The 14,504-nt window shown below is 41.3% G+C and overlaps 1 protein-coding gene across 2 annotated transcripts in view; it reads right to left on the bottom strand.

Annotated features, from left to right (window-relative positions):
- Nucleotides 1–1,716: 1,716 nt before the first annotated feature.
- The window catches only part of tnika (TRAF2 and NCK interacting kinase a), a 101,461-nt gene continuing 88,673 nt past the window's right edge, over nucleotides 1,717–14,504 (bottom strand). For both annotated transcript variants that reach the window (XM_083791814.1, XM_083791815.1), the window contains 3 exons: nucleotides 11,575–11,734; nucleotides 7,657–7,796; nucleotides 1,717–5,839 (listed from right to left, as the gene is read on the bottom strand). In XM_083791814.1, the coding sequence (XP_083647940.1) occupies nucleotides 5,756–5,839; nucleotides 7,657–7,796; nucleotides 11,575–11,734 (384 nt within the window). In that variant the 3' untranslated portion in view covers nucleotides 1,717–5,755. The remainder of the gene's footprint in view (nucleotides 5,840–7,656; nucleotides 7,797–11,574; nucleotides 11,735–14,504) is intronic.

Below are 14,504 nucleotides of genomic sequence, written 5' to 3'. Positions count from 1 at the left end.
AGACATTGAAATCCATAGGCTTAAGCAGCAGAGTGGGCATGAACTCTAGTCAACAAACAAGGTAAACAGTCAAATAATTAGAGCGAGAACAAAAGTAGTCCCTCAAAGAAACTAGGATACCGGGTAAAGGCATGCTGTCTAAAACAATAAAAGTAGCAACTTTTCTTTTCTTTTTTAACTAAAGTTCAAACAGAGTCCATGTGCATACGCTGTTAATATCCATTAGGATTATGGGAGAAAAAAGGGGAAAAAAGATCACATAGTAGTGACACATTTATTTGGGGTGGATAATAACACCCCACCCCCATCAAAGAATATTACAATTACAATTTCAATTTAGGCATTTAGCAGACGCTCTTAATCCAGAGCGACTTACATTTAAGCAAGAACAAAAGCATGGGAATACATCACATAAAAGCATTCATCATGAAACATGCGTAAGCTAAGAAGGTAACAGTGGAATATCTATATGATGAAACTATACATACACTATACATAATAAACTATACATATTCACTACTATGCTATACATATGTACTATGGCGTGCTATGACTATATACAATACAATTATAGTGCTGTCTACATAACATGCTATAAGTATGTGTCAAATGCTATCTAAGCCAACAGAAATGCTATCTAAGGGGTTAGGGTAAGTGCTATGGGCCATTATATAAAATAAGATTTCTCTATTACAATTTGTGCCTATTCCATTGATTGTGTATACCCCATGTCTGTGTTGTTTGCCTGTTTGTATGTATGTGCACATGTCATGCACAGATGTGTCTCTGCAAGTGTGTAAATAGTTGTGTGTAAATATAACCTATTGATTATTGTTCACTCTTGCAGCATTTGACAGGAACCTTGGAATGTTCAGGGTATGATCATCCCAATCAAGTGTCAGGCATCAGCAGTTGTTTGAACATGAGTTATTTTGTCCACTATACATACAGTACAGACACACAGACAACAACCATGGACACGGCCAGGTCAAATTACAATACCCAACCATAAAGTGCAGTGGGTAATAGATTAATTGCGAACGCAGTGAGCCACTTACTATGACAGCAAGGGCTGAATGTCTGTGTGTGTGTCTGTGTGTGTGTGTGTGTGTGTGTGTGTGTGTGTGTGTGTGTCTGTGTGTGTGTGTCTGTCCCACTGTTACACCACCCGCCCGCCACCAGAGGGCGCAGCTGTAGCACACACACACACAGGGCGCAGCTGTAGCACACACACACACACACACACACACACACACACACACACACACACACACACACGCACACGCACACGCGCACACACACACACACACACACACACACACACACACACACGCACACACAACCACACACACACAAGCTGCGTTCGCTTCACGCGTTTGCGCGTCTTACTTGTTAAAGACAGGTCCTATCTGAAGATTAAGGGAAAGATGGAGGTCCTGATTGTGTAGGCAACACACCTAACATGAAACAAATACAATAAATTATACACATACATTACATTGCTTTGAGATGCGTTGTGAGCTTGTAGATCAGCTATCTTTGAGACATGACAGCAGCCACCGTGCGATGTATAAATGCTATAGCCATCATGTACAGTGCACTATATCAGTGCATTATACACTGTATTGTGTCTGGTCTGATCCAACACAGATGGACACACACACACACACACACACATGCATGTGCTGTATACAGACATAAGACATTACGGATTCATGTTCTATAGTTTCATTTATTTCTCTCTTACAGCATTTCTTTTACAAAACAAATAAACCCAAACAAAAACAGCATGTTAGTTAATGCTCATTCCAGATGAAGAAAACTAAATTTTGAACAAACAAAAGGAGAGAGAGAGAGAGAGAGAGAGAGAAAAAAGAATTAATTGTACAGTGTTTTTTAAAGAAGAAACCTCGGTATGTAATGACCGTCAGCCTTACCGATGAGACGAGTGACCATCATGATGGACAGATATAGGGTTGAGGATTGACACAGATCCACTGCCTGTTGCCCACTGCCCCACACACACATACACACATACACACGGGGGGGGAGGAAAGACAGCACTTGTGATCAGCATGGCTCTTTATTGCTAAAAACTCTAGCCTGCTCCCCTCAACAGTGACTTGACCAGTAAACCTAACCTGATGCTCCACATAAAGGTGGCCTTAACAACACAACAGGACAGAATGGCTTACTTTTGATACGTGTAAAGAAAGACATAAACATTTAAAATCATATATTTGTTTTACTTTGTTGGATAACTTGAATTGTTTGGATCTTATGTGTTGCACTACTGTAAGGTTTTCTGTTAACCAGAAAACATGTCCGCTGGTCGAAATAATGACACCTACATTTCCCAGGGTTCTCCTCTGCATCGCAACTATGGCAAATGTTACGTTTTCTAAAAGGGCTGATGGAGTACTGCATGGGTTAATAGCCCACTCACATTATTTAAACAATATCGGTTAATGATGGCACAAAGACAAATGATGATAAAAAAAAACACAAATCTAGTAGGCCTACTCTTTCAAAAGTTATCTTAAGGTCATAAATGTTAATCTCCATTACAGAGACATCATAATCATGTTAAGAAATGAAATTACAACACAAGGAAAATGTGTGAAGTACAGTCAACAACAACAATAATAGTAATTTGTTGGCCGCGGTTTCATACATTTTTTGCTTATGTCATGCTAGGCACTGTACAAACAGGAGCCAAAAGAAAACCTGATTTATACTTGTGTTGTGCGCTGGTACAGCAGATATACAAGCTCACAACGGGGCATCGCAACATGATGTGAGCTTGTAGATCTACTACACGATGCCACAAGTACAGCCTAAATCAGTGGTTCTCAACCTTTTCAGGGCCACTTGAAAATCTTCAGTGTTTGTGGCCCACCTATCCGCCCAAAGGCCAAAAGCCCAAACAAAGGCTGCCGTGTTAAGTGGTCAGATAGGTGGCCCGCATGCATTTTCGAATGAAAACTGTTGAAATACATGAAATTGTTTCTTTATTGCTTTTAATTTTAAAATATAAAAATATTAGTGTTTTGCCAATAGAGGGTATGCGCATGCATAAAGTGAGTGGGTGGTAAAGTGAGTGGCAAGGTGATTTTAAGGTTGGTTAACGCCGTTTAATGCAATCAGATAGGACTTTTCTCTTTTGGATGTATGAGCTGTCAAGGCCATAAAGTAGGTTTTTGGCACTCCGCAGGTGTTCCCGCATAACTTCTGGGTATGATGATGATGTCACACGCATACCCTCTAGTCTAGGCCCACAGGTTGAAAACCACTGGCCGAAATTAAGCATAAGGAGTGGTCAAACAAGGAAGGAGCGTGACTGGAGAATGCCTTGTACACAGTACAATACAGGTTTAATGTAACTCTTAAAATGTAAGAATTTACCAGTTTACAATTTCAGAGTTAAATTAACTCAGAATCTTGCCTTGTATGTTTTCAAGTGCTTTCACACTACCGATACAAGTCAATATCCCAGTTAAAGATGATATTCTATATACTCCGTAAACACACATCCTCACACTGTAAAAACAGAGTGCTAATTTAACTCCCGAGAGTGTATAAATGGGACCCATTTCTGGGTGACATTTGTACAATCTTGAGAGATGGATTAAAACAGGGTTTTCCTGTTCAGAGCTTGTTCATGAATAGAGCAGCACACCAGAATATTGTTGCTTTCTGGCAGAAACCCCTTATCTCCTTATTTAAACGTTTTATGTTTTTCCTAAATTAATGCCCTACTTCTTCATACTACAGTGTCACACAGAAGCAAAAATAGCTGATATCTGATCTACGACGCATTTTGATAGATCGTCCATTTTTTTATTTGAATCCTGAAAAGTAACAGTTTGGGACATATGCGGTTTCCACCCGACAGCAACAGTATTTCACCATAGAAAAGGACAGACTGAGACAGCCAAACCCAACAATACATGGAAAACGCTAGTTTGATGTGCTAGTATGCCTGCTAAGACGGCATATTCATGCTATCCCAGCATCCCCTCTGTCTTCATCAGGTTTCTCTATGAAAATATGAGCTCATCCAGGCTTAAGCTCAATTTATACTCCATCGTAGTTTGCGACACAGTCGTACGACAAAGTATAACTCAAGCTTTACTGCTACATGTGGTGGTCTCTTTCAAATACTCGCTTTGGAGAGCCAGGGTTATGAAAGTAACCTTGCGTTCCATTATGCAGGGCTCTGAACTTAGGCCACAGCATCCCAGAACCATGTTTGTGCATGTAAATACAATATAACCCAATAACACTTTCTCAGTGCCAGGGTGAAGTGAAGTTCGTGCACACAGACAATGTGGCTTCATTCTTTTTTGTTTTTCCTTTTTTTAAATCCGGACACTTATTCCAATGTCACGTTAGGATGCTGATGTCGCTGATTCAGGTGGGAACATCACTTTCTGTTCTGTCTCTGGCATTTCACCATACAGTCCCACACATGCACTCGAGAGCATGTGCGCACACACACACACACACACACACACACACACACACACACACACACACACACACACACACACACACACACACACACACACACACACACACACACACACACACACACACACACACACACACACACACACACACACACACACACACACACACACACTCCTGAATCATAGATATATAGATGTGCTGTACAATTCAACAAGTTTTGGACGCTGAGAGTGCCTCCAAACTGTTACACAGGCAAGAACAAACAAAAAGAAAAGAAAGAAGAAAAAAAAACATTTGTGATGAACAGAATGACGCTCTCATTTTGTTCATGTTAATGTTACAGTATAACTGATGCAGCACCTTCAGAGTTTTTAAAAGTCTTGAGAGTTAAGAAGAGAGGGATCGAAGGGGAGGAGGAAGAGTCGGAGGGGGGGAGCATGAGGACAGGATCTGGGTGTTGATGACATCTTAAAGGGACGCAGGTTTCATCTTTGCATACGGTCGCACCACCACCACACCTTCCCCCCTCTGGATTCTGACCTCACATTTGGTTGTGGTGTTGTTTGTGGTGTCAGACAGAGGGAGAGGACGGCGAGGAGAAGTGAGTGAGGAAGAGACAGGTAGACGATGGAAAACAAATCAGGCAGACCCGCCGCGTTTCGGGGGGGGACTTGACTCGAGGTCCCTCCCCTCCACTCAATCGCATGACCATGTTGTCCATTTCTATACTACTCTACTGTATGTCCACATTTGATTTATCTTTTGTTCCCATTCTGGGATGGGTCGAGGAGGGGGGGGGGGTAGAAGACAACCAGAGGAGGTAGGACACAAGGAAAGGTGCGGGAGGGGTATAGGGTGTTTCTACACTTGTTCTACGGTTGTTGAAGACTTTTGAATGTACTGGCTCATTGAAAATGAAACACAGAGAGAGAGAGAGAGAGAGAGAGAGAACATAGCCAGTGGCACCAGTATTACCAGTATTGCCAGTCACTTGCGCAGTGATGGCTTCTGCTTGTCCCAACAGAGTATCCATAGTAACATATCTCTTTAGTTAGAATCAAGTCTTTGTTAATTTGTAGTTGATTTTGTTTTCTTCTCTACGATATCTTTGACATTTATTTCTACAGTGTTTTAGCCTCTCCAGTGTCATAAGAGTTCAAGGTCTGGCCTTTCTAGTCCATCGGTCGATTTGATTGGCGAGCGATGAGCCTCGGGGCTGAGATGGATTGCTAGGCTGGCCAATGGGTGAGGAGTGAGGCAGCAGGGCCAGTGGGCATGCTCTTCACCAATTCATCATGGAGTTCCTGTTTAGGGTCATGAAGAAGACCTGGCTACTTCCTCCAGAACGGACCGACGCGAAGAACACCTGCACACACAAAAAAACATGGATTACAGCTGTGTGTGTGTGTGTGTGTGTGTGTGTGTGTGTGTGTGTGTGTGTGTGTGTGTGTGTGTGCGCGCGCGCGTGCGGTGCGTGCGTGGGAACAGCAATGCGGGAGCATTGCTGTCAGGTGGGAACTGTGTATGTCCAAAACAGTGCCCCTTTAATTCTTTAAAAAACAAGTGTAGATCTGCTAATTTCACTACTTTAGTGCAGTCTGAGGCAGAAGTGCCTCTCTACTGCCCTCTACTGGATGTTACTACATCCATGCTAGTGATAGCTCAACAACTGGGTAAAAAAAAATCGATTCAATATCATAAGATTTTAGTCGACTAAATCTACAGTTGATTTAGTCGACTAAAATGTATTTTGGCGGGCCTTGATGCCGTCGTAATGATTGATTTTACGCTTGCTGAAAATAGCATATCTACAAGCTCACAACGCGTCGCAGTGCGACGCGTTGTGTGCTACTGGATCTCTTGTCCACTAGTCCCTTCCTAACGTCTATAGTTTTTATTTGTTGACAAAATTGTCAATATATTTAGTCTCAGTTTTATCAACATAGCTTAGTTTTCATTTAGTTTCCATTTAGTTTTCGTCAGAGAAAAAAGGTAGTCGACAAACATTTTTAGTCATACTACTAGTCGACGAAATCAACACTGATTTGGTGTAGGTTTAGAAACTAAAAGCTGTCCTAGCACAGTCCCAACTCAAGTCAGCTTTAGTAACTCTAAGAGCTGTCCTAGCACAGACCCAACTCAAGTCAGCTTTAGTAAATCTAAGAGCTGTCCTAGCACAGACCCAACTCAAGTCAGCTTTAGTAAATCTAAGAGCTGTCCTAGCACAGACCCAACTCAAGTCAGCTTTAGTAAATCTAAGAGCTGTCCTAGCACAGACCCAACTCAAGTCAGCTTTAGTAAATCTAAGAGCTGTCCTAGCACAGACCCAACTCAAGTCAGCTTTAGTAACTCTAAGAGCTGTCCTAGCACAGACCCAACTCAAGTCAGCTTTAGTAAATCTAAGAGCTGTCCTAGCACAGACCCAACTCAAGTCAGCTTTAGTAACTCTAAAAGCTGTCCTAGCACAGACCCAACTCAAGTCAGCTTTAGTAACTCTAAAAGCTGTCCTAGCACAGACCCAACTCAAGTTAGGTTTTGTCATTGCCAGTGGTGTAAAGTAACTAAGTATTTCCAATTTTCAGTCTTTTACTTCTACTATACACTACATCTCAGAGGCACCTTCCAATACATTCATTGTATCATTATATTATGACATTAGTTACTAGTTACTGTGTACATTTTGATTATTATTACAAAACAGACAGTAACCACTTCAGCCCTATATACATTTCGACCATTTGGAAATAGCCGATTTACAAGCTGAGCTTGTAGAGCTGCTATTTTCAAAATATTCTTTTATACAATTTATACATTTAAAAACTTGTGAAATGGTACATTCTGCATAACATGACTACTTTTCTACTTTTGCTAATTTAAGTACATTTTGATACCCAAACTTTTATATTGAATTCAGGACTTTTACTTGTATTTTCTCTCTCTCTCTCTCTCTTTTGCACACTCTTTATTCTATCCTTTTTTGTCGCTGTTGTTACTGTTTGACGTTATCTATGCTGCTGCATTGTCTGTGTGTCTTGCCAATTGGTTCAGTGTCTTGCCTAAGGACACTTCGACATGTAGACAGAAGGAGCCGGGATTCGAACCGCCAACCCATGGATCATTGGACGACCTGCTCTACTTCCTGAGCCACAGCCTTGAACCTTGCTACATGGCCACCAGGCTCACCTTGTCGTTCCTCTCACAGAGGAACTTGAGTCTCTGGGCTCTCTTGTGCATGAAGACCCCGTCCAGGTGACCCGTCTCCACTGAGCGGATCTCGATGGCTTTCTCCCCCCACCCCATGATCTGGTTCGAATGGATGTATGCTGGGAAAGAGAGAGACAGTCAGTCAGTGAAAACTAAGATTATTAGTTTTCTGTTGCTTTCTTATTCAATCTTGTTCTGTATTACGCTGATTACAAGATTTATTTAAAGCAGCACTATGTAAAAAAAAATTAATTAATCAATATGGTGTGTGTAATAAATATATATATATATATATAAATTATTAATACAAATATAATTGTCAAAACTGTTTTAATACTGTTTTTATTAGGCATTTTTTGTATATGACAACTTCAGAATATCCTTGACAATGATAATGAGTTATTCAGTTATATAAAATGAAAGATAATGACAGGTAATGTAAATTCCACATACAATACATAATAAAAAAGATATATAAATGTGATAAACACGAAAAAACAAAAAACAGTTAAACAATGACAAATGTGAACAGACAAACAAAACAAAGACAACAGGACAGACACTCTTGCTCTCAAACTTTCCCAACACGTTGTAAATTAACTGAATTAGACATTTATTTTTAAATGAGAAAAAATAAAATAAAGAAAAAATACTCAGTTCCTTTTTTTTCTTTTCTTTCCAATTTTATAATATGTTATCTATTGTGTAGGAGGGGTTAGCGTGCACCTATTGAAATGGTCAATGAAGGGTTGCCATGTCTGGTAAAATCTATCTTCACTCCCTCTCAATTCAAACTTTATCTTTTCCAATTGCAAGTAGTGCATAACATCTTTCATAAGTGTAGTGTGAGTGGGAACCTGTGCTTGTTTCCAATTCAACAGTATCAGTCTGCGAGCCAGTAGAGTCACATATTTTACCATGTTATATTGGAAAGTAGACAGTTTGACCCCGGGCCCCCTGACCCCCAGAACTGCTGTCAGTGGATCCGGGTCAAAAGGTCTTCCAACAATGTCTGACAGTGATTTAAATATACTTTGCCAATATGATGTTAGTTTAGTGCAGTGTCAGAACATATGAGCTAGAGTGGCCGGCGACTGGCCACATCTGTCGCAGGCTGGATTCACATTTGGAAACATTCTGTTGAGTTTTTCCTTTGACAAATGTAACCTGTGTAATATTTTAAACTGTATAAGACCGTGCCTGGCACATAATGAAGAAGAGTGCACAAACTTTTGAGATGTAGACCATTGCTCGTCAGTGATAGATATTCCTAAGTCGTTTTCCCAAGCAGTTTTTAAATACTCCAAGGAGGCATTATTATCTAAACAGGAGAGAGAATTATAAATAATAGAAACACCTCCTTTGAGCAATGGGTCAGGTAGAAATATAGATTCCATTTATGAGTTGGGAGGTATGTTTGGAAATGAAGCGTGTGTTGTGTTAAAAATGTCGTATCTGTAGAAATCTAAAGAAATGTGATTTATCGTAGAGTATGTTAATACAAAATAACTTGCAGTATACAATTGGGGTGGTTGTATTTTGTCTCCCTGCTCTACTATTGAGACATTTTTGAAAACAACTGTGAAAGTGTGCAAAAGTAACTACCACTGGCTGCCAGAGGAGGGCAGTAAAGCACAACAAATGCATTTATTCACTAGGACGATTTCAATGTCAGACCACTGAGTGTTAGAACTCCAGGCCAACGCCATGCGACAATCTTTACTCTTATCCATACCATGATAATTGTTCTAGGTGAAGTTAATCTATGCTCCATTTTATTTTAAAAGTCTACTATCATCAATATCACCTGAATGGTTGAACTGGAAAGCAGACATGAAAACGTTACTACAGTCAATGCTTTCTGACCTCTGCTCTTTCTGCAAGAACAATGATACACCTAATGACTGACTGACAATGGTGTTACAATGGTGTGACAATGGCAGTACTTAGTTTAAACTAGTCATTGGTTAGACCAGTCATTAGTCCTACAACCTATCTCAAGCCCTCACCCTAACCCTAACCTCCCACGGGGCAGCACACCTAAACCTAACCTTAACCCTCTCCCAACCCTTAACGCACCCCTCACCAACCTTAATCCGGTCATTTTAACGCACCCCTCACCAACCTTAATCCGGTCGTCTTAACGCACCCCTCACCAACATTAATCCGGTCGTCTTAATGCACCCCTCACCAACCTTAATCCGGTCGTCTTAATGCACACCTCACCAACCTTATGTCTAACCAATGCTATGTCTAACCAAAGGATGCCTCCCGATCTAAAATGCTGCTCACTAGCAAGCAATGGCAGAGAAATCCTGTTTTTTCATCATGTCTATCTTCCTCACTTTTGTTTTATAACTTCAATCCATTCTCTCTCCCTTAACTGTTCTGGAAGACATTCAGTAGTGAGAGTGGGGTTTGAAATTTGAATGTAACTTGAAATGAACCTCCATAAGCCCAGTTCTCTGAGACCTCCCTTTGCTATTGATCCACACACACACACACACACACACACACACACACACACACACACACACACACACACACACACACACACACACACACACACACACACACACACACACACACACACACACACACACACACACACACACACACACACACTTTTAACTTCTGTTTCGGTGGGTTGCTTTTCTGTTGTTGGAATTAACTGGAATTGGAAATCAATGTGCCCTCCCTGTGCTAAATCCATTAGGGCCCATGAAACCTATTCTAACCTATAACAACAATACAACACAAAAGTCATTGTCGAAACACGGGAAACAGAATTTATGTTTGAAGGTTCAAACATAAAAATGTGAACACAGAGTGCACAGATTTAGCAACCACATGTAAACACGCCCAAAAGATGTCCAGTTTGACCACTTGAGCCCTATACACATCTACAAGTTCACAACGATGGCGATGTAATGGTTTCAGGGTTGTGAGCCTGTAGTTCGGGAATTTTCTAAAAAGAGTTGGAATCTTGGGACAACTTTTGAAACATTTTAACAACACAAATAGAGGGGAAGGAGGGGGGAATAGGTCCAGATGGGGGTCTGCGGTAGCCTGATTTCCAGCCTGATTCTCAGCGTCCGTGATTTTGTTTTGTCACTTCGCTACTCAGTCTGGAAAGTCTTCTCTCCAAGGTAGACGGGACATGTAAAACTGAGAAATCGACCTGAGGCTTCCGATTGGTCTGTGGTGCGGATTGGAACAAAAATACCAGTTTGACGTATCAACGCGCAGCTACTGCTGTTGCCCTGCAACGTCCGTATTAATCACTAAACTCTAAACATCCGTCAGTTGTTTTGTACTGCTGAATCTGACATAGTGGACTATTGAATCAAATTAGTGTATACTTTTACCGTAGGTTTTAGTCTCGAACTGGAGCAATGTTTTTCAACAGTGAGAAAAGCATGAGGGACTGGCTGATGATGTATCAACAACAACGTGGCTACTTAACGGGTGATGTTATGAAATGGAGTCAAACAGGAGGTTGGCCAGAGCCGCCAGACTGAGTTAGACTGAGTAGAGAAGTGACAAAACAAATCAGAGAATGCAGCGAATCAGGTCACGGACAAATACATATTATTATATTAACACCGCATCGGGGCCCATGACGTAAATCACTGTCAAGTTCAAGTTCACGGTCATGTGTCCGAGACAGAGATTGATAATCTCCGTCAAATTAGTGCTATGAAACCTGATCGCATCGCTCTACAGCCTAGAGGCGCTTGCTGACGATGGGCACATTTTATTAAAGGATTAAATAGGCCCGGGCCCTCAAGGTGTTATGGGGGTCCTTGACATAAAAGGTTTGAGAACCACTGGTTTAAAAAACATTAGGAAGCAAGACTAATGCAAGGCCAAGGTTGCTTATATAGGGGTTCATACCGACAGAGGTGGGCATCTCTCCCCATTGGAGCACCACGTCCTTGGTGATGCGTCCGTACGTGTTGACATAGACCCCCTCGTCCTCGTAGCACAGCAGCATCTCCATCCCATCAGTTTTAGGGAGCACCACGATGGCATGGGGGGTCACCTGGCTCTGGATCTAACACACACACACACACACACACACACACACACACACACACACACACACACACACACACACACACACACACACACACACACACACACACACACACACACACACACACACACACACACACACACACACACACACACACACACACACACACACACACACACACACACACACACACACACACACACACTAGAACCTTGAATCGGCCCAATTAAATTATGTTTTTCAAAATCATTTCATTTTAACATTTTACTGATACAAATAGGGTCAATGTGGTTTAGGGGAAAATGAGGCATTCAAAGAACTAATGCACTACGGGGCCTGGCTAATTACTGATTACCTGATAATTGGCTTGGCCCAGACCACAGGTCTAAAAGCAGAACGGGCTATGCACATGGTAAAAAATATCCACTGTTTTTTATGTTTAATATTAAATTAACATTGTAGGATTGTACTATGCAACTAAAAGCTGATGGTCAAACAGGCAAAGTCAAGAAAACCACTTTCCCCATGAATGAATGCACACGCACGCGCACACACACACACACACACACACACACACACACACAGGTGTGCTAATCCCCATGTCTATCCTGGAGACCCACTACATTAAGTAGCATCCCAGACAGTCATGGGGTTGCAACTCACAGTCAGACTTAAAACGTCGGACAGGGGATTAAAACGGTACTGTGGCTGAGGAACAAGGATGCTGAAATTTCATCTTAGACTTGGGAGATTTCACTTTCACCGGAACTCTATAAAGAATGGAATTAACTTGTTTTTAGTAGCAGACTAGCAGTAGTAGGTACTGCAGTTCAGGGGCTCCCAAATAGCAATAGCCTATTTTTGAGGGGCGCTAGCCCCTCCTATACGCAGGTTTAATGTTTGTCTTTAGTTAAATGTTTGTTTTGTAAACGCCAGTGACAATGAAGGGTAAATTTACGCCATAATGTAACTCATTACGTCATATTTTCTCTTTATTGTTAATGGCGTTTAATGTTTGTGTTGGCACCGTTTGTTTTACATCACCATTACATCACCTAATCAACATGAGTTATATTAGCGCCCCTCACTTCACAGTTCACACGGGTGTGAAGTCATTTCTTATTGTGGGCTCACTGCTGCAGCAGCGAGGCCACTATATGTATGCAGTATGTGTATAATGCATGCAGGTCTATTGTGTCAGAAAAATGTCCAAATTTTAGAACAAGCACTTCAACCTTTGTACCCGTAGACAGAATATTTTTGCACGAATGGAAACGAGTGCGTGTGAAGCTAGTTGTCAAGTGGCTGAGGCCCTCTATTGACCTTCAACACAGAATGACTGTCAAAGTGTACCTCAGCCACTTTGCGAGCAACTGTACATGTCAGCACCGTAACCTAGCAACACCACTTGGGAGGACAGGACATGATGGCATCGCTTAGAGAGGGGGCATGTGCCCTTTTGGAATGATAACAAATTGACTGTTGTGAATGTTTGAGGGTGTTGCCACTACGGTCTCAAACCCAAAAGCAGAGGCATCGTCGCATCGAGTGGTCCCTTTAGAACATTCAAGCTAAGAGGCAATTTTGAGTGTTGTGTGAGCGGCTTGTTGAGTGTTTGGTTTGAGATCTGGTGGATTTGACATTTTCTTTAAATTATATATGATTTGTTTTTTGTCTGAGTGTATATTTCCAGCTTATCATGAGAGTTAGCAATTGTCTCGCAAAGTATTCAAGGTTTTTCCATTCATTCAAAAGACGTTCTGATGCTGCCTGGCACATCAAACATGATTCATGCCTTGTGAAGTCTCTGGCGAGTAAGATGAATTAACTCTGCTAAATAGATCTTTGGGTTACGTTATCCACACATCCGTACTGTAATGAATTGTATCTTTCACAGACACCTCTAAGTCTAGCTCTACTGTGGTTCCATCTATGGTTTTTTCTATCAAAGCATCTATTGATCTAGTCTAAAGGATTAGGGACGGATGGCAGGATGTCACCTTCATCTGCCGGGCAGATTGGAAGACAGAAGGAGTGAGAGGGAGAGAAAACAGAAACAGGAGGTACACAGTAAAACAATCATCACACGGTGAAGAGCATTCATGATATCGTTGCTGCCGGGCGGCACCAAACCTTTTAAAAATATTATTCTAAAAACGATTTACATTTGTGAAAATATCCGATCTACACGCATTGCGAGGCATAGTGTGCTTGTATATCTGCTGTTTTCACTACTTTTGTGTGACGCTCTTATATGATGAAGTAGTACGGCATTAATTTACAACAAAACATAATAAGCTGGAATATGGACATATGGGTTTCTGCCCGACAGCAACAGATATATATAGATCCAAAAACATTAAAAGTTTAAAAATCATAATGCCTACAGTACAAAAGGAATGTGAGCATTCACTACTCCGTATAAAATGTAAAACAAATAATAATTGCCATGCAGCATAACAAGAAGGGCATTAAAGTAATGCACGTGGGGGAACCATTTGACTCAATACTGACCTCAGCAAAGGCCGAGATTGGCAAACGGGACGGAAATCAATGTAGCCAGTACAGTAGCACAGTGGCAGCAAATGAAGTGTTCCGACTCTAAATGAGATATCCACTACTTGAAAGCAGCATCTACTCTCTGTGAAATTATTGATGGCGTAATAGGTCAAATTAAATATCATACGCCTTCATAAATAGCAGGTCATCCAAGTCATTGGCTGAGCAACTGAACACTTTTATAGCGGGTATTAACTATGTTTTGATCCCCTCTGCCTCTATAATGCTG

This window comes from Protomyctophum parallelum, assembly GCF_964188405.1.
Source record: "Protomyctophum parallelum genome assembly, chromosome: 20".
NCBI classification, from domain to species: Eukaryota; Metazoa; Chordata; class Actinopteri; order Myctophiformes; family Myctophidae; genus Protomyctophum; species Protomyctophum parallelum.
Note: the sequence above shows the minus strand (reverse complement) of the source record. Positions and strands in the feature narration are given on the sequence as shown.